The sequence below is a fragment of the Octopus sinensis genome, linkage group LG6 (genome assembly GCF_006345805.1).
Source record: "Octopus sinensis linkage group LG6, ASM634580v1, whole genome shotgun sequence".
Taxonomy (NCBI): Eukaryota; Metazoa; Mollusca; class Cephalopoda; order Octopoda; family Octopodidae; genus Octopus; species Octopus sinensis.
Window position 1 is genome coordinate 20,699,901 of NC_043002.1, and position 22,500 is coordinate 20,722,400.

Sequence of the window (22,500 nt, forward strand, 5' to 3'; positions counted from 1 at the left end):
CTCTACCCACCTCCATCTCTCTTTACAGCTCACAATTATACACACATACAGAGGCATATATACACAAGCATATACATACATACACGTATGATTATATATATATACATAATGTAATCATATATGTAATGTAATCATTTATATATATATAATGTAATCATTAATATTATATATATGTATGTATATAATCTTATTTACACCCACACACATACAAAGGAATGGGTGTGTGCGCATGCGCACGTTGAGTTAGTGGTGATGGTATTGTCTTGGTACTAGTAGGGGTGAGACTAGTGTTGAAATAATGGTGTTAATGTGAGTGTGTGTGTGTGTGTGTGTGTCTCCTGGTGGTATTGGTGGTGACGGTGCCTAGGATAGTGTGAGAGTGTGGATAGTAATGATTAGTAATGATGTGTAATAGTAAATGCCATTGTATGATGGGTGTTAATGTGTAATAGAAGCAGTTGCGGTGATAGTACTGTGCATAGTATTGTGGTGGTGGTGGTAGTGATGTAATAGAAGCAGTTGCGGTGATAGTACAGTGCATAGTATAGTGGTGGTGGTAGTGATGTAATAGAAGCAGTTGCGGTGATAGTACAGTGCATAGTATAGTGGTGGTGGTAGTGATGTAATAGAAACAGTTGCGGTGATAGTACTGTAATAGAAGCAGTTGCGGTGATAGTATTGTGCATAGTATAGTAATGGTGGTAGTGATGTAATAGAAGCAGTTGCGGTGATAGTACTGTAATAGAAGCAGTTGCGGTGATAGTACTGTGCATAGTATAGTAGTGGTGGTAGTAATGTAATAGAAGCAGTTGCGGTGATAGTACAGTGCATAGTATAGTGGTGGTGGTAGTGATGTAATAGAAACAGTTGCGGTGATAGTACTGTGCATAGTATAGAGGTGGTGGTAGTGATGTAATAGAAACAGTTGCGGTGATAGTACAGTGCATAGTATAGAGGTGGTGGTAGTGATGTAATAGAAACAGTTGCGGTGATAGTACTGTGCATAGTATAGAGGTGGTGGTAGTGATGTAATAGAAACAGTTGCGGTGATAGTACTGTGCATAGTAATAGTGGTGGTGGTAGTGATGTAATAGAAGCAGTTGCGGTGATAGTACTGTGCATAGTAATAGTGGTGGTGGTGGTAGTGGTAGCGTTAATGGCGTGTATACAATAGCAGAGATGTTGTTGTTGTTGGTGGTGGTGATGCTGTTAATGGTTTATGTTTAATAGCAGAGGCAACGGTAGTGTTGCACTCATTAACTCTTGATTTGCACCAGCTGTTACTTGTATGTAATAAGCGAGGATTTTCTATGTTGAAATGACTTCTTGCATACAAAAAATGGAATCTATAGAGATGTGGTGGTGAGCGGTGACTAACTGTGGTTAATAGCTCCTCGGCCTACTAGAAACACATGCTATACCAGTGGTTCTCAGCAGGGGTCCATATGGCTCCTGAGGATCTATATGAGATTTTTAGGGGTCCACGTAACAAAATAGTGAATTGGGGATCTACAATAGTACTTTAAGGTCCCTTGAAAAGATTTTGCTTTAGATGTATGTATTGGTATGCGTTGCAATAAATCAGAGGTTTTCAACCAGGATTCCGCGGAACCTTAGGGTTCCGCCAGTCCAGGGGTTCCGCAAGAAGTTACAAAACTGCTAAAATCGGCAGTAATTTTTAAGTCTCCTGTGCAGATATGTGTGCATAAGACTATTAAATTATTGCACAGGGGTTCCTCGAGCCAGTGGAATGTTTCCTTGGGGTTCCGCTCCAGCAAAAAGTTTGAAAAGCACTGCAATAAATAGTTTGGTTTCTTTCTCTATCATTTTGCATATTTTAACCTACACAAGTTAAAGTGTGTGTGTAGGGGGAGAAACTAGTTTTTAAAACATCGAATGGTTATGGGGGTCAACCAGAATAAAATAGAACTCAAAGGGGTCCATAGATAAAAAAAAAATGGTTGAGAACCCGTCCTATACCATCTTAGTAAAATGGAATGGTGTCAGATAATGCTCGTCCTAGATACTCCTAAAAGATAGGCGGGTCACAGTTGGAATGCTTTTGATCATAGTTTTTTACTTGATCAGGATTGATTTTGGATATAATCCACCCAATCACACAAACCATGAAATAAATCTCTCTCGAATCAGAACTCTACCTTATTTAAAGAGACACGGATCCTGCGCCAGAGATCCTTGGGAGGAACCTCAATGGTTTAAATAATTATATCATTTATATAATGATACTAATTATAGTGTTAATTTATTTTAAATAAAGAGGTTGCTGATTCTAATAATAATAATAATGATAATAATAATAATAATCCTTTCTATCATAGGCACAGTTCTGATCTGTAATGATCTGTCAAGTTTACAAGCGCTGATCTGGGGCTTTCCAAATCTACTACTACTACTTGTCTATCTATCTATCTATCTATCTATCAATCAAATTTATATGGACTGACCTAGGGAATCACAACAGTAATCCCTTCAACAGTAGTAGTAGTAGTAGTAGTAGTAGTAGTAGTAGTAGTAGTAGTAGCAGCAGCAGCAATGGCGGTAGCAGTGATGTAAGATGAGTAATGTAAGATGACTACGATGAGATAACGATAATGAGGCTACGATGACAGCAGCATGATAATAAAGATTGATGATTCTGATAAGGTTGATGGTGGTGGCGACGATGATAGTGATGATGATGATGATGGTGGTCGTCGTCGTGGTGACGATGGACCATAATTATGATGATAATAATAATGATGATGATGATGATAATGAGGATGACTATGATAATGAAGATAATGGTGATGGTGGCGATGATACTGTGGATGGTAAAAATGGTAATTATAGTTCGTTTTGGGTCGTACTTTTGAAACATTGAAGCATTTAAAAATAAGTCTTACAAAATTGCACCGATTCATTTATATAGCTTTTATCTGATGTTATTAATAACTACATTTCGTACTTAAGCAACTTCGCCAAAATCTTCCACCCATCCATTCACCCATCTTCTTCCCTTGCTATTCCTGAGAGTGCCATTGAGGGTAGAGCCTTCAGGCACTTCCTTTTTAGGGTCCTATCAAAAGCAACCGTCATTTAACCTTCCGGTTGGATTCCCAAGCATGACCTACTGAGACTATGGATATGTCATCCTACCGACTCGTTCTTGGTCTCTCCTTAGGTTTCCTTCCGGTTGGTTCGGCTTGAAGAATCCGTCTTGCAATTCTTTCCTGTGACAGTCTAATCCTATGACTGTAGTACTGGAGTTGTGACTTCTCATGACGGAAAAGTAGTGGTTTGACCTGGAGAGACTCTCTTATCTCCGAACTGCACACTCTGTCGAGTAACGTTACACCAGAGATCCTTGGGAGGAACCTCCATGGTTTAAATAATTACATCATTTATGTAATGATACTAATTATAGTGTTAATCATTTTAAAAATGAGGTTGATGTTTTTAATAATAATAATAATAATAATAATAATAATCCTTTCTATTATAGGTACAATATAAGGGGACTAATCGATTATATCGACCCCAGTCTTTCACTGGTACCTAAGTTATCGACCCTGAAAAAATGAAAGGCAAAGTTGACATCGGTGGAATTTTAACTCACTTTCTTCTATAGGCATAAGGCCTGAAATTTAGTGGGAGGGGACTAGTCGATTACATCGACCCCAGTGTTTCACTGGTACTTAAACTATCGTCCCTGAAAGGATGAAAAGCAAAGTCGACCTCGGCGGAATTTGAACACAGAACATAATAAATGACGGACGAAATGCCACTAAGAATTTTGCCCGGCGTGCTCAGAAGTAAATAAATAAATATAAAACGAGAGTGGTGGCGTCGACTTGCTCAACTAAAACCCTTCAAGGCTGTAACCCCAGCATGGCAGTAGTCCCGTGATTGAAACAAGTAAAAGATAAAAGATATCAAGTACCATGTATAGATACTCAGGGTAAGCTGGAGTCATCAGTAAAATATATTGTCGACAAAAGACCTTATCGTTATGTAACTAAACGTAGTAGATTGCTCGTATTTACTTAAGCTAATTATTGCAACAAATAAATTTTAAATAATATCCGGTTCTTAGCCACACATTTTCATTAGAAACAACCAATAACAAACATGGAATAAGTCTCTATTTTCTGTAACGTAACCACACAAGCGCTCCTCACTGTTTGTACCACGTGGTTAGAAATATCCTCGTTAATTTCGTCTATTTATGTTGTTAAATATGTTTTTGTTCAGGCATTAGTTTACAATTTTAATTAATATTCAACTGTTTTTCATAAGGCCATTTAAAGGAAAAATTTTCTTATTTGAAAAGGGTCGGATTGCGAAATAGAATACAATTCTAAAAAGTTTTTCAATGAGCAAAAGTATACGATGCAACTTGCGAACATATACAATAAAATTGTGGAGTATGAAACAATAAAAGTATTAAGTAATGGAAGCATGAAAGAACGAAGAATATTTTCCATACTCTCATTTGTTTGTTATGTCTGCCCAAATCTAAGCACACTCTTCATTTTCCAACGAAAGGCAGGAATTATTCTGTTTTTATGTCACTATATGTAATATATCTTGGAGCTAGAGTTAGTATGTTTAAGAACATCAGACATTAGAATCGCCATCATCGTCGTTTAACGTTTGCTTTCCATGCTAGCATGGGATGGACGATTTGACTGGGGTCTGGCGAACCAGATGGCTGCACCAGACTCCAATCTGATCTGGCAGAGTTTCTACAGCTGGGTTCCCTTCCTAAGGCCAACCACTCCGGGAGTGTGGTGGGTGCTGTTACGTGCCACCGGCACGAGGGCCAGTCAGGCGGTACTGGCAACGTCCACGCTCAAATGGTGCTTTTTATGTGCCACCTGCACAGGAGCCAGTCCAGCGGCAATGGCAACGACCTCGCTCGAATGTTTTTTCACGTTCTTCCAGCACAAGTGCCAGTAAGGTGACGCAGGTAAAGATCACGCTCGAATAGTGCTTTTTGCTTACCACCGGCACGGATGCCAGTCATCGAATTTGATTTCGATTTCGATACATATACACATGTGTCTGTGTGTGTGTGCGTGTATGTGTGTGTGTGTGGAGAGAGAGAGAGAGAGAGAGAGAGAGAGAGAGAGAGAGAGAGAAGTGGCGTGCAAATTATGTGGGTAAACAAATTAAATATAACAGGTTGGGTATGAAATACAAAATATGTATATATGTATACATGCATGTATACATATATATAGCCATACTTTACCACTTTTACCCCGCGGAACTGATCCCTGTAAAGACAACGGAGTGTAAGTTTGAATCATTTGAGCGCTCTGAATTTCATCTGTTGACTTATATATATATATAGTCAACAGATGAGATGTTTAGCGGCATTTCTTCTAGCTTATTACATTCTGAGTTCAAATTCCGCCAAGGTCGACTTTGCCTTTTATGTTTTCGGGGTCGATAAAATAGGTGGCACTCAAGCCCTGAACTCAATGTAATCGACTTGCACCCTTCTCCCAATTTCAGGCCTTGTGCCTATAATAGAAAGGATTATGTTTATTATTGGGGCTATTCTGATTTCATCCTCCCCCAAATTTCAAGTGTGTAATAAAAAAACGTGAAGTTCTCTCCCGAGCCGGATTCCCAGTCTCCATAGCTTACATATTCCCAACCTGGACAGGATGCCGGTCCGTCGGTGAATTGCTCATTTTTGCCAGCTAAGTGGACGGGAGCAACGGGGAATGACGTGTTCTGCTCAGGAACACAACGCATCGCCCGGTCCAGGAATCGAAACCACAATCTTACGATCATGAGTCCAACACCCTAAGCACTAAGCCACGCACCTCCACGTCGTATAATAGAAAGGGTTATTATTATTATTTTTTATACTCCTCTTTCACACGTTCCCTGGGTTAATATCATCCGATACACGTGAATCAGTTCACTTGACACAATGTAGGAGAATTAAACTCGTGTCTGCACAGTTATGTAGTTCGCCAGACAGAAACAAATGAAATTCTCATGTTCTATTCTCCACCCCACCATCTTACAACTCCTAAGTATTCCAAGGACATTACACACACACACACATGTGCATTATGATATGTATAATGATATACCATGTATATAATTATATACCATATGTATACTAATACACTATACACTATATAACTTTTACTCTTTCGTTTGCTTCAGTTATTGGACTGTGATCATGCTGGGGCACCACCTTCAAGGATTTTGCTCGATTAAATCGACGCCAATAATTATTCTTTAATCTGCTGCCAATCGTATCGCCCTCTATTTGTCGAACCGTTACGACACGGAGCATAAACAAAAGTACCTTCTTTTTTTCAAGGGATGTTACGGCAAGGAGACACATAGAGACAGCCACATGTAAATCGCCGCGCAAACACACACACACACACACACACACACACACGATGGACTACTGCTCAGTTTCTGTCAATCAGTTTCACTCACAAAGCATCAATTGGCCCGAGGCTATTTTATTTATAGATTCTCAAATGCTACCAAGTGGGACCGAACCCGACGCATGAATTCACACAACACAGCATTTATTGGATAATTTGAAACGTAAGGTATACCTTTTTAAAACATACTCAGAACCACATGGTTCCGGGTTCAGTCCCACTGCGTCTTCTACCTAAGACCTGTGGCCGACCAAAACGTTGTGAGTGGATTTGGTAGACGGAAACTGAAAGAAGCCCGTCGTAAATATGTATATATATGTATGTCTGTGTGTATGTTTGTGTGTCTGTGTTCCCCCCCCCCAGCAACATCGCTTGACAATCAATGCTGGTGTGTTTACGACCCCGTAACTTAGCGGTTCGGCAAAAGAGACCGATATGGTCTACAGGCAACTTAGGATGTAATGGTATCTCTTCTCATTCCCTCCAAACCAGTCTTTCAGGCCTGGTCTTGCCAAATTGCCGTAGGCACTGTCTGTTTTCCTTTCAGCCGTCCCTAATCTGAAATCCCGCGGTCACTGGGTGTTCACAAACACAGTGGTTCTGGGGGCATTCGTTTAGCGTACTAGGCTTACAAAAAGTAAGTCCTGGGGTCGATTAAAGAATAAGTCCTGCTCGACTAAAGGCGGTGCTCCAGCATGGCCACAGTCAAATGACTGAAACAAGTAAAGAGAGTAAATAAAAGAATATATATATTTCTACACAAGTGTCAGAACAAATGTATAATTACACACGCATACATATGAGAATGTGCTTATAATACAGTTAAGGAAAGGGGGGGGGGGTCAGTGGGACTATTTCTATGTTTTAGCGTCAGTGTTTGTATATGTGTGTGTTTGTGTGCGAGTGTGTGTGTGTGTGTGTGTGTGTGTGTATGCGTGTACGTGTGTACTTACACGTCACGGTGAACAACGCCTTGAGAAGAAAATAAAAACGTCTGGTCGACCCAGTTCTACAGTGGTGGGACCGTTTCACACTGTGGCCGACACCACCGCCACAGACTACACCGCTACCACCGCCGACACCACCAGCACTACTACCACCACCGACACCACCATCATTACAACACCATCGCCGCTAAATACTGCCTTAATCTTACACTTGCCCCTCCATCTTCATCAACACCAACCGGCAATTTTATCTACCTCTTTACCAGACTCTTTAACCCATCTCGTAGATGCTCCTCACACCACCACCGCCGCCGCCGTCGCCGTCATCATCATCATCATCACCACCACCACCACTACCACCCCCTCTTCCATCACCACCACCACCACCACCACCACCATCAACACCATCATCATCATCATCACCACCACCATCCCCTCTTCCATCATCACTATTTATTCATTACCTCTCTGCTCTTGTCTCCAATGCTGCTGTTACCGCTGCCACCGCCGCCTTCACCACCACCACCACCACAACCACCACCACCACCGCCATCACGGCAGTTCACCTTCACGATTACGACCATAGTTACTACATCCCATTTCTACCTTTCACGACGGCGACGACGACCAGCATCACCACTGCCACTACCGCCATTCTTCTACTACTACCGCAACTATCCTCACCCCATATTACTACGTCTCGGTTCCTCTCGACACCATCAAACCCTCCACCACCACCACCACCACCACCACCACCACCACCACCCACCCACCAACCAACCAGCCAACCAACCTCCCGAATCTATTATTCTATCCTTACCCTCCCTTAGTTTCTCCCACCCTCACACTAAATTCACTAAGTACCGCTACCAAACTTTCTTTGCCTGCGCCATCAAAAAAACAAAAAAAAACATACCTATTTCTTTACTATCCACAATGGGCTAAACACAGAGAGGACAAACAAGGACAGACAAACGGATTAAGTCGATTATATCGACTCCAGTGCGTAACTGGTACTTATTTAATCGACCTCGAAAGGATGAAAGGCAAAGTCGACCTCGGCGGAATTTGAACTCAGAACGTTGCGGCAGACGAAATCCCGCTAAGCATTTCGCCCGGCGTGCTAACGTTTCTGCCAGCTTAAATCATATAGTCGATCCTTCATACGAACTAGAAAGGAGCTTCGAGGTGGTTGCATGACCTGCTAAAAACATCAGCCAAATCCCCATCAATTCACACGTTAACCGTTTCAAAGAACGCCAAAGGAATTTTTTATTCTTTTATTCTTTAACTTGTTTCAGTCATTTGACTGCGGCCATGCTGGAGCACCGCCTTTAGTCGAGCAAATCGACCCCAGGACTTATTCTTTGTAAACCTGGTACTTATTCTATCAGTCTCTTTTGCCGAGCCGCTAAGTTACGGGGACGTAAAGGCTCCAGTATCGGTTGTCAAACGATGGTTGGGGAAAGGGCACAAACACAGACACACAAACATATGCATACATACATACATACATACATACATACATATATAGCGCGAGAGAGAGAGAGAGAGAGAGAGAGAGAGAAAGAGGGGGGAAGGAGAATTGACACACACACAAAAAACAGGTGGTGTAGACAACAAACAGATGTATTAGTATAACGCTCGGGAAGTGAAAAAGTCTAAAACGTTTGAGCCTACGATCTTCCACAGAAAGGTACACAGAAAGGTACACAGAAAGAAACAGGGAGAGAAAATAAAGTATATATATATATATATATACGACGGGCCTCTTTCAGTTTCTGTCTGCCAAATCCACTTACAAGGCTTTGGTCGACCCGAAGCTATAGTAGAAGACACCTACCCAAAGTGCCAAGCAGTGGGGCTGAACCCTGAACCATGTGGTTCGTAAGCAAACTACTTACTACACACCACAAAAGAGCTGAAGCTCATCGTATAAGTCTGCTCGATCAGAGTTGACCTAGTGTTTACTACTACTACTACTACTACGTCCTATCTTTTTGCCTTTCACCCTTTCGGGGCCAATAAAATACGTACTAGGGGAGCACTAAGTAAAGTTATCTTCTCGTGTCATGTCGACTCATAAGGGCCGGTTTCCCGGGCGCCATGGCGTATATATTTCCCCAGCTGATGGGACGCCAGTCTGTCGTAGGATTACTCATTTTTGCCAGCTGAATGGACTGGAGCACCGTGAAATGAAGGGTTTTGTTCAAGAACACAATGCATCGCCCAGTCCAGGAATCGAAACCACAGTCTTACGATCAGGAATCCAACACCCTGACCACCAAGCCACGCGCCCCCACTAGGTGTGCACCGAGGTTGATGTAATCGAGTAACCCCTGCCCCCAAAATTCAGGCCTTGTGCTTCAAAATTGAGGCGAGGTAGCATCACCACATTTAGACCATGTCTATGGTCTACAGGCAACTTAGGATGTAATGGTATCTCTTCTCATTCCCTCCAAACCAGTCTTTCAGGCATGGTCTTGCCAAATTGCCGTTGGCACTGTTTGTTTTCCTTTCAACGGTCCCTAATCTGGAATCCCGCGGTCCCTGGGTGTTCACAAACACAGTGGTTCTGGGGGCATTCGTGAGCTGAGTATAAAATTCGTTTAGCGTATATTTTATTTTATTCTCTTACTCGTTCCAGTAATTTACTGCGGCCATGCTGGAGCACCGTCTTTAGTCGAACAAATCGACACCAGGACTTATTCTTAGTATTCATTCTATCGGTCTCTTTTACCGAGCCGCTAAGTTACGGGGACGTAAACACACGAACATCGGTTGTCAACCGATGGAGGGTGCACAGACACAGACACAAATACATACACATACATATATGACGGACTTCTTTCAGTTTCCATCTACCAAATCCACTCACAAGGCTTTGGTCGGCCCGAGGCTACAGTAAAAGACACTTGCCCAAGGTGCAATGCAGTAGGACTGAACTCGGAACCATGTGATTGGTAAGCAAGCTACTTACCACATAGCCACTCATCTATTTTTTTTATCTTTTACTTGTTTCAGTCATTAGACTGCGACAATAAAAACTGTCTCACGCTGGATTTTCTTTGGAGGGGGACAGTCGAACACATCGACCCCCAGTACTCAACTGGTGTTTAATTTATCGATCCCGAAAGGATGAAAGGCAAAGTCAACCACGGCGACATTTGAACTCAGAACGTAACTACTGGTGAAATACCGCTAAACATTTAGCCCGGCGTACTAACGAGTCTGCCAGCTCGCCATAATAATAATAATAATAATAATAATAATAATAATAATAATAATAATATAATAATAATAATAATTTAACGAGGCGATCAGGCAGAGTTGTTAGCTCGTCGGACAATATACTTAGCGGCATTTCATCCGTCTTTGCGTTCTGGTTTCGATTTAGCCTTTCATCCTTTCAGGGTTGATAAAATAAGTGCCAGTTGATCACTGAGGTCGATGTAATCGACTTAAACCTCCCCTTAATTGCTGGCCTTGTGCCAAAATTTGAAACCAATATTAATTATGATTATAAAATTATTATTAACCTTATTATTATTGTGGAGAAGGCAGCGAACTGGTAGAATCGTTACCAGGCTAGTCAAAATATTTAGTTGCATGTCATCCGTGTTTACATCCCGAGGTCAAATTCCGCCGAGGTCGACTTTGCCTTTCGTCGTTTGGAGATCGATAAGATAAGTATCAGTGAATTTCTGAGATTGTAGCAATTGATTTCCCTCTCCTCTCAAAAACTGCTGGCCTTGTGCCAAAATTTGAAACCATTGTTGTTATTAGGTAGGTGACCTTACTGAGGTTCTAATGATTAACACACAGCTGTCTATAATTTGCCTACAAAAATACACCGAGAAAAGACAAATATGCATACACGAGCGCCAATGATTTACCTAAACGCAAGTCACATGACAAATATCGTTACACAGTGTGGTTGAGAGAGAGTCTTTGCTTTTGCTGCACAATACGTTACAAAGTTCGTGAACCTGTTGTGATTCTCTGTTGTACATTCATTTCAATATAATTTTGATAATGCCTTAGTTACATACATAAGGGTAATATCCTATTCCCCAACAATACATAAATCTTAGGCTTCTCGATTATCTGGATAACTAAATTATAAGCAGAAGCATGGTTAAATATTCACTTCGCAATCACATGGTACCGGTTTCGAGTTATCATCACATCACCTTATGCAAATAACTTGTACCACAGCCTCGATTCAACTCCATTCGATAGACGAAACTATGGAAGCCCATCAATTTGACTTTCGTAATTCATCTCCCGGTCTAATACCGTCACCAGGTTCTTAGGTACATTTAATGTAGTGTTCTCCATTGCAGTTATTTCGGTCAATTCTAGAACGGCGAGCTGGTGGAATCGCTGGCGTGTAGGAGAAAATATAGTCTGCAGAATTTGTTCTAGCTCCTTACGTTCCGAGTTCAAATTCTGCAGGGATCAGCTTTGCATTTTATTCTTTCGGGCTTGATAAAATAAGTGCCAGTTGAGCTCTGTGGTCGATGGAATCGAATTGTCCTCTCCCCTAAAATTGCTGGTCTTATTTCGAAGTTTGAAGCCATTATTTTGGAATTATTCTAGAGCGGCGAGCTGGTAGAATTGTTACAGCATCAGAAAATGTTTTGAGATATTTGTTCCAGCTTCTTATCGGGACTTCTGAGTTCAATTGTCTCCGAGGTTAACTTTCTCTTTCATCCTTCCGGGGTTGACAATAAAGTACCATTCGAGTACTGAAGTCGATAAAATCGACAAGCCCCTTTCCTCAAAATCGTTAACTTTGTGATTAGGTTAGAAACCATTATTTTGGCCAGTTCACTAGTCTGAAGACAATTTCGACTCTTCATCTCACCAGTTTCAGAAGCCCTATAAAAGGCTATGGACCTTACTCCTCTACCTTTGATTGAGCCAAGAAAGACTGAGAAAATGCCTTGCTGTATGTTCCATGTTCAAATTCCGCAGACGTCAACTTTGCTTTCATCTTTCCGGGGTCGATAAAGTACCACTGAAATATTAGGAGTAGATTTCATATACTAAGCCACTTCTCCGGATTTCCTGCTCTTTTGCTTATATTAGAAACGAGTATTTGAATATTTAGGTCGGTTGGTGGGTGGGATTTTAGAGCGTCGGATAATTGGTTGTTTACATTCTGAGTTCAAATCCTGCCGAGATCAACTTTGTCTTTCATCCTTTCGAGATCGATAAAATAAAGTACAAATCATGTATTGGATGTAATTTAATCACAGGTCTACTCAATAAGTGTTGACCTAGGGCTAAACAAAAGCATCAAGACTCTAGATTACACCTGCAATTGGTTATTCGACCAATAATCGTGCCAGACTTTCTACTTGATTAGCCCTCATCGAACAGAAGAGTTGGGCTTACAACAAGTTCGTTGCTGCTGCTGTAGCTTTCCTTTGTTGACAGAAAACCATAAATTTGTTGTAAAAAAAACTGATCTAAAACTTGTTAATGTAGTGTGTGTGGGGGGGGTGGCAGATGCTGAACCAGCCCGCATCTCGTTTGACTCTACGCCCTTATCTCTCCAAGCTTTTTTGCCTTCATTCGTTCATGTCTTGTCATAAACACGAATATGTACACACTTGGTATTGCTTATCCATGGATTAAAAATTCCGAGCCTTTTAAACCTTGAGTACAGTGTGTTTTAGGTATTTTAAACAATTCCTTCTCCAAAACCAATCATAATTGATTTTCTTCCAAAGTATTCTTCCAGAAGGAGGAATAATCGATCTCAGTACTAGACAAGTCTATTTATTTATCGTCCCTGAAGTTGACTTCAACAGAAATTGAGCTCTGGGTGTTGGAATGAATACCACGTTCTAACGGCTTTGCGAAGTCGTAACCATTTGGATAAACGGTTGGGTTTTCAAAGATACCAACACAAAAGAAAATACTGTTGAAATAATGACTTCAAATTTTGGCACAAAGACGGCAATTTCGGGGAAGGATTAAGTCGATTACATCCCGAGTGGGTGAAAGAAAGTCGACATCGGCAGAATTTGAACTCAGGATGTAAAGACGGACGAAATACCGCTAAGTATTTCGTCCGGCCGATTCTGCCAGCTTGCCGCCTTATAGTTAGTTTCTGTTGACCCTAGATGTTATTAAACGAAAAAATGAGCGAAACCGTAAAGGCTGAACAATCTGGTACACACACACACACACACACACACACACACACACACACACACACACACGCAAAAAGGAGGAAATATAACTTTTTTTTTTTTCACTTGGATTTCCGTTTAATTTAAGAACATTTAGTGAAATAAAGTATGAAACACCCTGCTTTGATAATCTACTTATTCTTTTCTGGCAAATATTAGACTTCATCCTATCCTTTTCCTATTTTCTTCCTCTGATATTTTATTCAATGGAAGCAATAGATGTAAGATCGTTTATTGAATTATGTTTAAAAACCAATTTCGGAGGTGAATTTTTATCATCTGTGTACACGCCAACACAACAGTAAATAAAAGTTGCTGATTTTGTGATAGAAGACACAGCTAGCTTTATATATTTTCTTAATTCCACAGTTTGTTTGAAGGGATCTCATAAATAAAGAAAAACCTCATTTTTGTAGCGGTGTTTTGAAATAACTATCCTTGCGCCATGGGGAAAGAATAGGGCACCGAACTTGAAATGGGAACAAAATTGTAAAAAAAAAAAAAATTTTTTTTTTTGGTAAAGGGCACGATACTGGAAGTGGGGCAAAAATGTAAAAAAAAAAATCTTTTTTTGAAAAAGTTCTTTCAGAATCATAATTCCTGTTGTATGAAAGACAAAGCCCTAAAATATGAGAGGGGTGAATGGAGGGAGTCATCCAATGTTGTGCCCTTATTCTTGCTCATGAGGTGTGTGTGTGTGTGTGTTTGGGGCCATTCCAAAACTCCGCCGGCATCATACTCAAATAACGAGTCTATGAAATACAATAATTTTTGTCTCCTTTCATATGCACTACGATGGAGGAACAACAATAACAATGATAATAAATATTGTATCGACTGACCACATACTTAGTGGTCAGTCCATACGATGATAAGCGACACGATGACGAGGCTAGACATCGTAGCAAAAATCTCTCTCAAATCACATTCTAAGTTTCAGAAAAGAAAAAAAAGATGAAAGATAAGTTGAATCAAAGAGATGAGATGATCGGGAATCTGACGTCTTTGAACATAAATTCGATTGGAGTAAATCTGGCCTGATGCAAAACAACAACAATTATTGGGACTTCTTTTAGGTACTACTAAAGAACAGTGGTCCCGTCCCGGTGCGCGCACTCGCGTACTCGCGCATCAGCGCCAGCTAGTCGTGACTAGTCGATCCTACAACGACTACCTAGCAAAGTAAATAAAACACAAAATAAATACATTATTTTTACACAAATAATTTTTGTTAAACAAAGTAAATAAAACGCAAAAAACACAAAGTAAGGATCGACTAGTCATGACTAGCTAGCGCGGATGCGCGAATACGCGAGTGCGCGCACCGGGACCACTGTTATTAAGTAGTACCCTTCTTTTATACACCCTAATTGAATAAAAAGCAAAAAAAAAAAAAAAGTTGGCAGCAGCATGATTTGAACTCGGGACCTAAAGATGACAAATATTTCTATATATGTATCACACTAGGGTGTCCATTATGTCAACAATAATATTATTATAGACAATACCCAGTAACCTACTGACTGTCGCGTTGTTGACTTCTCCCCTCCCGATATTTTCTGTATAGAAATTTACCCTCGAGTTGCGATGATCCCGTTTAAAAAATTTCAATAAATAAATAGATAAATAAACACCCTTTCCCCGCCCCAAGTAGATAGAGGTATAGGGGCTCTTTAGTCAAGATCCTTACTTTTTAATCAATACGGAGAGTGGTAATAATAATTTATTACTTAGATGCAGACGGTAGTCGGAGGTGATATGATTGTGTTACATTCATGCCTTTCTCAAGTAAATGGAACGAAAGGATATTCTGTTCGCTGTGGGGAGCGATGAGATTGGAACTATTACTTGAAGGTTACCGCTTGCTTACTTGCTCTCTCTCAACACACACACATATATATGGATGGAGATAGAGAGAGGAGAGAGGGAGGAAGAGAGTGATCTTTGCTGGCTCCTGATATATAGGAAAGCAAAAAAAAAACTAAGCAAGGGGCCGAATTCAATAGAGACACTAAATACTATATATGGATGGATATGAAAGAGCAGGAAAAGGGAGTCTCAACAAAGTAACCCGGCTTGCTAAAAAGAGCAGCCAAATCTTCTGTAAATTGTAGCCCGTTATCTTAAACAACGAGGAGTCACATTAAACTGATGTAGGCTTAGATGCACTTACAAAAAAGAAAAAAGAGAGGATGGCCACGACTGGATGCCTTTCTTCAAAAGTTTGCTGGATGAAGGATGACCTGAGGTCAAAAAACAACGAAAACGAGCTACCGAGATAATCATTACAACGTGATCGCTCGGCTTGCTAGAAATAGCAGCCACATATGTTTTAAAAATGAAAGAACTTTAGATAATGTAGTCCTAGGTACCCCTAAAAACAGTTGAATGTTTAGAATAGCTGTCCCATGAAGTCCCACACCTCATGGAGAAGGGAAAAGGTACGAAAATAAGATGGGGGTGTAAAAATGTAAAAATTTAAAAAATTATTTTTTTGGAATCATAATTTCCGTTTTATAAAGCATGGGAATATTTAAAAAGCAAAAAAAAAAAAAAAAATGAAAGCAAAACTACTCTTTTCTCTTTGTGATAGTCACGACTGGAGCAGTGCGAGGATCAGTGCGAGAAAATAGTAATGATAGCGAAATCAAGTGAATGAAAATGAAATGAAGGTCTACTCACGCCGACACACATAGGTGTAATCCGTGCAACAGTCGTTTAACTGGGAACAGCCTTCGTCACAGAAACATCGACGTTGTGGTTTCGATATAACGTCGGCGCTTTCATCCAGAGTGTCATTTTCCTGTGAAACTGTTAGATTTGCCGCGTTTCTCGGTTCTCCGTATGTCCAACATGTATTGTCCCGTCCGTTGCAGCAGAGGTTATGCTGTTGACAACTGCATTCCACAAAATCCACGAGATATCCAGCCGCACAGAACAGCGCGAGAAAGAAAGCCAAACATTTTGTCGACTTCATCATCTTTCGGTTTCACTAACTTTCTAACGGTGACAGCTTTGTTTTACAGTGTACTTAAAGCGCTAAATCTGTGTGTGTATGTGTGTACAGCAGAGAAGGGGGAGGAGAAGAAATTTTATATGTTTATATATCGCATTAGATGTATGCAGAAATTTAGTGATTATGCTAAGGGTTTTTTTTTCTCTTCTTTTGCTCAGATGAACATCACAAGCAGAATATAACCTCAAAATAATTAAAGAACTATATAATTCTGATATTTTCCCGTGTAAATAAAGATGATAACTCTATCTTTCGAATCTTGCTGATTTTCGTCAATTTCCAATTAAATTAAATTACCGAAGTTTGCTTGTGTGTGCATATATATATATTTATATGTATATCTGTATGAATATATGTATAAATGCATATATAATGATAATAGAGATAATCCAGTCGGGTTTTCACTTTGCCTGAATTCACTCAACGAAGTAAATGAGCCTTTGAAATATGTTTTTCTTTTTAAAGAAAAGTTTTAAAAATTGCTCAACGTGAGAAAATTCTTGGCCGAGGGGATAAACGGGAGTTGTTTCGTATCCCCCTTTTTTGTTCTAATTAATTTTACTGTTTGAAGGTTTAACTCCTTCTTGTTTGGGGAGTTTTATTTATGGTTGTGTCTACTAAGCTACTTTGCAATTTTCTTTGCCCCTTCTTTCAGTAGCTTTTACCGTGAGGCTGTTTCGTTTGGTTGTACAACCGAACTCCTTCACGCAGCAAATGAGAGAAGCTGGCTGCCGTCTGTGACAGAAAGGCAGAAAGAAAGACAGGGGAGGGGAAAGAGAGAGAGAATAAAACACAGTTGTACACAAAATAGAGAAAGAAAGAAAGAGTAAGGCAGGATAATGTAGTAGGAGGGGGAGGAGTGAATCGGAGAGATGAGAGCGCGCGTGTGTTATGTGTGCATGTGTCTGTGTGTTTGTGCGTGTGTGAGTGACAAGCTAACAGGCTGCAGGCAAGGCTAGCTGTCTGGTTGGTGCTCGGCACTTCATTTATTTCTATGTTCGTTTACTATTTCTTAGCATGCGAAAGTCTGTTTGGGCGCCATCTCTTTCTTTCTTTCTCGCATATACTCACACACTTACACATTAACGAACACGCAACTTAAAGGTGTCTGACAATGATGGAAAAACAAAACAAAAATACAAACAAAAAATGGAAATAAAAGGAGGAAAAAAAAATGTAAGGAAGCAGAGATGAGAGATGAATTTGCCATATGTGATTCGTAGTAGAATTCCAGCGTTTTCATTGGTCAAGTTGATTCTGCTGCTGAAGGCATGCGCGGTTTGTGATTGCTCCAAACTATCGGCTTCACGTGAAGAGGGGGAGAGGGAGGTGTGTAAGAAGAAGAGGGGGGGGGAAATCTGGGAGAGTGTTGGATATGGAAAGATGAAGAGAAAGAGGAAGCTGGATATATAGACATAAATGGACAGGAAGATGAAGCTCATATATGTATATATATAGGTGCAGGCGTGGCTGTGTGACATGGAGCTTGCTTCCCAGCCACGTGGTTCCGGGTTCGGTCCCACTGCATGGCACCTTGGGCAAGTGTCTTCTACTATGGCCTCGGGCCGACCAAAGCCTTATGAGTGGATTTGGTTGACAGAAACTGAAAGTATATATATATGCGTGTGTGTGTGTCTTTCTGCCTGTGTTTGTTCTCCCACCACCGCTTGACAACCGGTGTTGGTGTGTTTATGTCCCCGTAACTTAGCAGTTCGACAAAAGAGATCATTGAATAAGTACCAGGCTTAAAAAACGGACTGGAATCGATTCATTCTTCAAAGCAGTGCTCCAGCATGGCTCAGTCTAATGAGTGTAGCAGGTAAAATGTTCAAAAAAATTAAAAGTAATACACACACACACACACACACACACAGAGAGAATATATATGGATATGTATAATGCCTGTTCATACACACACACACATACATACATATGTAAATGTGTGTGTACACGCGGGCGTGTGTGCATACGTGTTTGCGTGTGTGCAAATGTCTTGTGCAGGTTTCCTTTATCTGTCTATTTGTTTCAGTCATTGAGCTGTGGTCATGCTGGGGCACTGTCTTGAAAGGGTTAGTCGAATGAATCGGCTTTAGTATTTTTTTAAGCCTGCGAACCGCCAAGTTACGGGGACGCAAACAAACCAGCACGGGTTTTCTATCGGGAGCGGGGAACAAACATGCACGCAAAGAAACACACAAATACATGTGTATATATAATATATATAACAGGCTTCTTTCAATTTCCATCTGCCAAATCTACGCACAATCTATATGTGAATATATGTGTGCGCGCACACCCACACACCCACACACACACACTTTTTCCAGAAGTCTATGAAAAAAAAAAAAGCTGTTTAAAATACTCTTTTACTTGTTTCAGTCATTTGACTGTGGCTATGGTGGAGCACCGCCTTTAGTCGAGCAAATCGACCCCGGGACTTATTTTTCGTAAGCCTAGTACTTATTCTATCGGTTCTTTTGCCGAACCGCTAAGTTACGGGGACGTAAATACACCAGCATCGGTTGTCAAGCGATGTGGGGGGAGGGGCGACAAACACAGACACACATATGTTCATATATACGACGGCTTCTTTCAGTTTCCGTCTACCAAATCCACTCACAAGGCTTTGGTCGGCCCGAGGCTATAGTAGAAGACACTTGCCCAAGGTGCCACGCAGTGGGACTGAACCCGGAAGCATGTGGTTCGTAAGCAAGCTACTTACTACACATCCACTTCTACGCCTATAATATTGATTTTCAATTTTGGCACAGAGCCAAATATTTGGGAGCAGAGGTGGGGTAATTCGATCAGGTACTTATCAAATACCTCGAAAGGATGAAAGGCAATGTCGACCACGGCGGAATTTGAACTCAGATCGTGAAGACGTACGAAATGTCACTAAGCACTTCGGCCGACGTGCTAACGATTCTGTCAGCACGCCGCCTTAAGCTGTTTAAAATATCAAAATAAAAAGTCAGATAATATTTGAAGGTCCGTCAAATTTAGGTAAATGTCGAAATTTCTAAAGATGCACAAATACTTTGTGAAAATCTTTATCGATCCTCACTGAAAGAGAAGACTCAAAATGAAGCTTTACTCTCTGACTGTAAGGTTTCAAATCAAACAAGATAACCCGTCTTCTACAGAAAAAAAAATCAAAGAAAAAACCCACCAAAAACATACAAAGCAAAATATTGTAATCAAATTTATACTTTAGTATTGCTTTTTTCTATTTTTCTTGAGTCCTAGCGTTCATAAGGGTGGTCACTCGGTTTCCATGGGTGTATAAGAGACCGAGATCACATTATCTCTGAAAAGGGTGCCAGTCGTTGCAGGGCTGAAGGTCAGGAATTTTGTGAGGAGGGGACATGATGATTACATCGACCCCCACCCCGCCCCGCTACTTGACTGATACTTTATTTTATCGATTGTGAAGGGATGAAAGGCAAAACTAACCTCGGCGGATTTGAACTCAAAACGTAAAGATCGGGAAGAAATAACGCTAAGCCTTTTTGCCTAGTTCGCTAAATATTCTACCAGTTTGACACCTTGATAATCCTTTCTAAGATAGGTTGTTGTTTGTTCCTTCTTGAGCCACACCTGGTTCATAAGGGCCGGTTTCCCGGTTTCCTTGGCGTATATGTTCCCACCTGGACGGGACGCCGGTCCTTCGCAGGTGAGCTGCACGATGCAGGAGGAAAGAATCAGCAGAAGTTCGCCATTACCTTCTGTCGGAGTCGCGTAGAGCTTAGGTTTTTTCGCTCATAAACACACACATCGCCCGGTCTGAGATTCGAACCCGCGATCCCTCAACTGCAAGTCCGCTGCTCTAACCACTAGGCCATGTGCCTCCACTCTAAGATAGGTACAGGGCCTGAAATCTTTTTGTGATGGTGAGAGGTAGGTAGGGGTTAGTCGATTACTCCCCCCACCCGCCACATTCCCCATTGCTCAACTGGTATTTATTTTATCGACTTCGAACGAATGAATGGCAAAGTCGACCACGGGGATTTGAAGTAAGAACGTAAAGATGGACGAGATACCACTACGCATTTTGTCCGTCATGTTAACGAGTTCGCCAGCTCGCCGCCTTATTCGCCACCTTTATAATAGTTTCAAATCTTGGTCAAGGCCTGTAAGTGTAAAGGAAGAAGATAATCGATTATATCGACCGCAGTACACAGTTGATACTTACTTTATCGACCCCGAAAGAATGATAAGCAAAATGGACCTCGGTGGAATCTGAACTCAGTACATGGACAGCCGGAAAAAATGCTGCCAAATATTTTGTCCGGCTCGCTAGCCATTCTGTCAGCTTAACGCCTTTAGTATCAGTGCTTGTCTTGAAAACTTCAGAGGAAGAATTGTTTTCTTTAAAAAGTTATGTTTTGGCATTGAAATTTAAATTTCGGCCTTTTAAATCTTTCAAAACGTTTCATTCTTTAAAAAACTATGAATCATCTAAAGAAAAATTAATTTTACGAATTAGCTAAGTAATAAAATAAGACAATAGTTATTTTCCAAGGAAACTGAAAAACATTGATTTCTTTAGCCATCATAACCCGTTGTTTATTTGCTTAGAAGGACAGATTTATTTGAATCAGGGAAGTATTGGCGTTTTGCCTCAGAAACTTGGAGAGCAAACTAATGATGCTGTTCATTTTTGAAACATTCTGATTTTGTAGCATCTTGAATCAAAACAAACCCTGCGCCTCATTCAACATGGTCATTAACTGTTGCTAAACGTAGCAATGATATTTTTTTATCCTTTTTGCGGCAATATTATCTTCCTTGTTCTTCGGATAGTGGCAGGATCTTCATCCAAGAACTCTTCTGAAAGTACAAGTCTATGAAACATCTCCAACGGAGTTTTCTCGTGTATTGATTTCACATCTATTCTGAGTTCTCTTTGGCTTTTTTTTTCCTTCGTTTTATTTTTAAAACTACTAGCATAGCCATTTTGTTTAACAAACTTCTTTTATTCTATAAAATGTGAGAGAGGGAGAAATATATTTCTTTGCGTTGTATTATAATTGGCATCTCTTGTCAAGAGTATAGGTGACAGTCAGATTGCTGATGTTTGTTCTGACCTCCGATGCCGTTATTTGATTGCCGTTATTTTGTGCGTCTGTGTGTAAAGATCAGCTGTGTTTTGCAGGGTTGTTTTATTTTTACCTGTAACTAAGAAACGGAGAAAGACATAAAATTATTAGCCATTTTAGAGCTTAGAAATAATGCGGGAAAACGTGAAATTCTTCGAGTATCTTATGGGAAATCTGTGATGACCCCGAGTGACGCTAATGACCTGGAGTCACCCCTCTCTCTCTCCCTCTCCCTTTCTCTCTTTCTCTTTCTCTCTCTCTCTCTCGCTCCTCTCTCTCTCTCTATATATATATATATATACATATCTTGCCTTTAGGTTTTAATTGTTAACGAGCCACCTATATTATAGTATATGTGATATAGTTTTAATATATTAATATAGTTTAATATCTTATTGTGTACACACACGCACACACACACACACACACACACACACACACACATACTCACACATACACACACACACATACACACATACACATACATATATATATATATATATACGACGGGCTTCTTTCAGTTTCCGTCTACCAAATCCACTCACAAAGCTTTGGTCGGCCCGAGGCAATAGTAGAAGACACTTGCCCTAGGTGCCACGCAGTGGGACTGAACCCGGAACCATACGGTTCGTAAGCAAATGAAAAAACAACGATGATAAAAGACAGGGCAAAAACAATAACGCGAGGACGTGGTACGTCCAAAATATTAATAAGACGCTCTGAGAAGGAAAGAAAGAGTGGTTGTTTTACGTTTTGAGCAAAGCTCTTCTTCGGAAACAGGAGACATAGGAAAGTCCAAAAGAA

The 22,500-nt window shown here is 40.6% G+C and overlaps 1 protein-coding gene across 1 annotated transcript in view; it reads right to left on the minus strand.

Moving 5' to 3' along the window:
• Positions 1–17,356, minus strand: part of LOC115213468 (somatomedin-B and thrombospondin type-1 domain-containing protein) — a 78,850-nt gene extending 61,494 nt beyond the window's left edge. Inside the window, exon 1 of the mRNA XM_029782453.2 lies at positions 16,261–17,356. Coding sequence (XP_029638313.1) covers positions 16,261–16,558 — 298 coding nt within the window. The 5' untranslated portion in view covers positions 16,559–17,356. The remainder of the gene's footprint in view (positions 1–16,260) is intronic.
• Between the last annotated feature and the right edge of the window lie 5,144 nt (positions 17,357–22,500).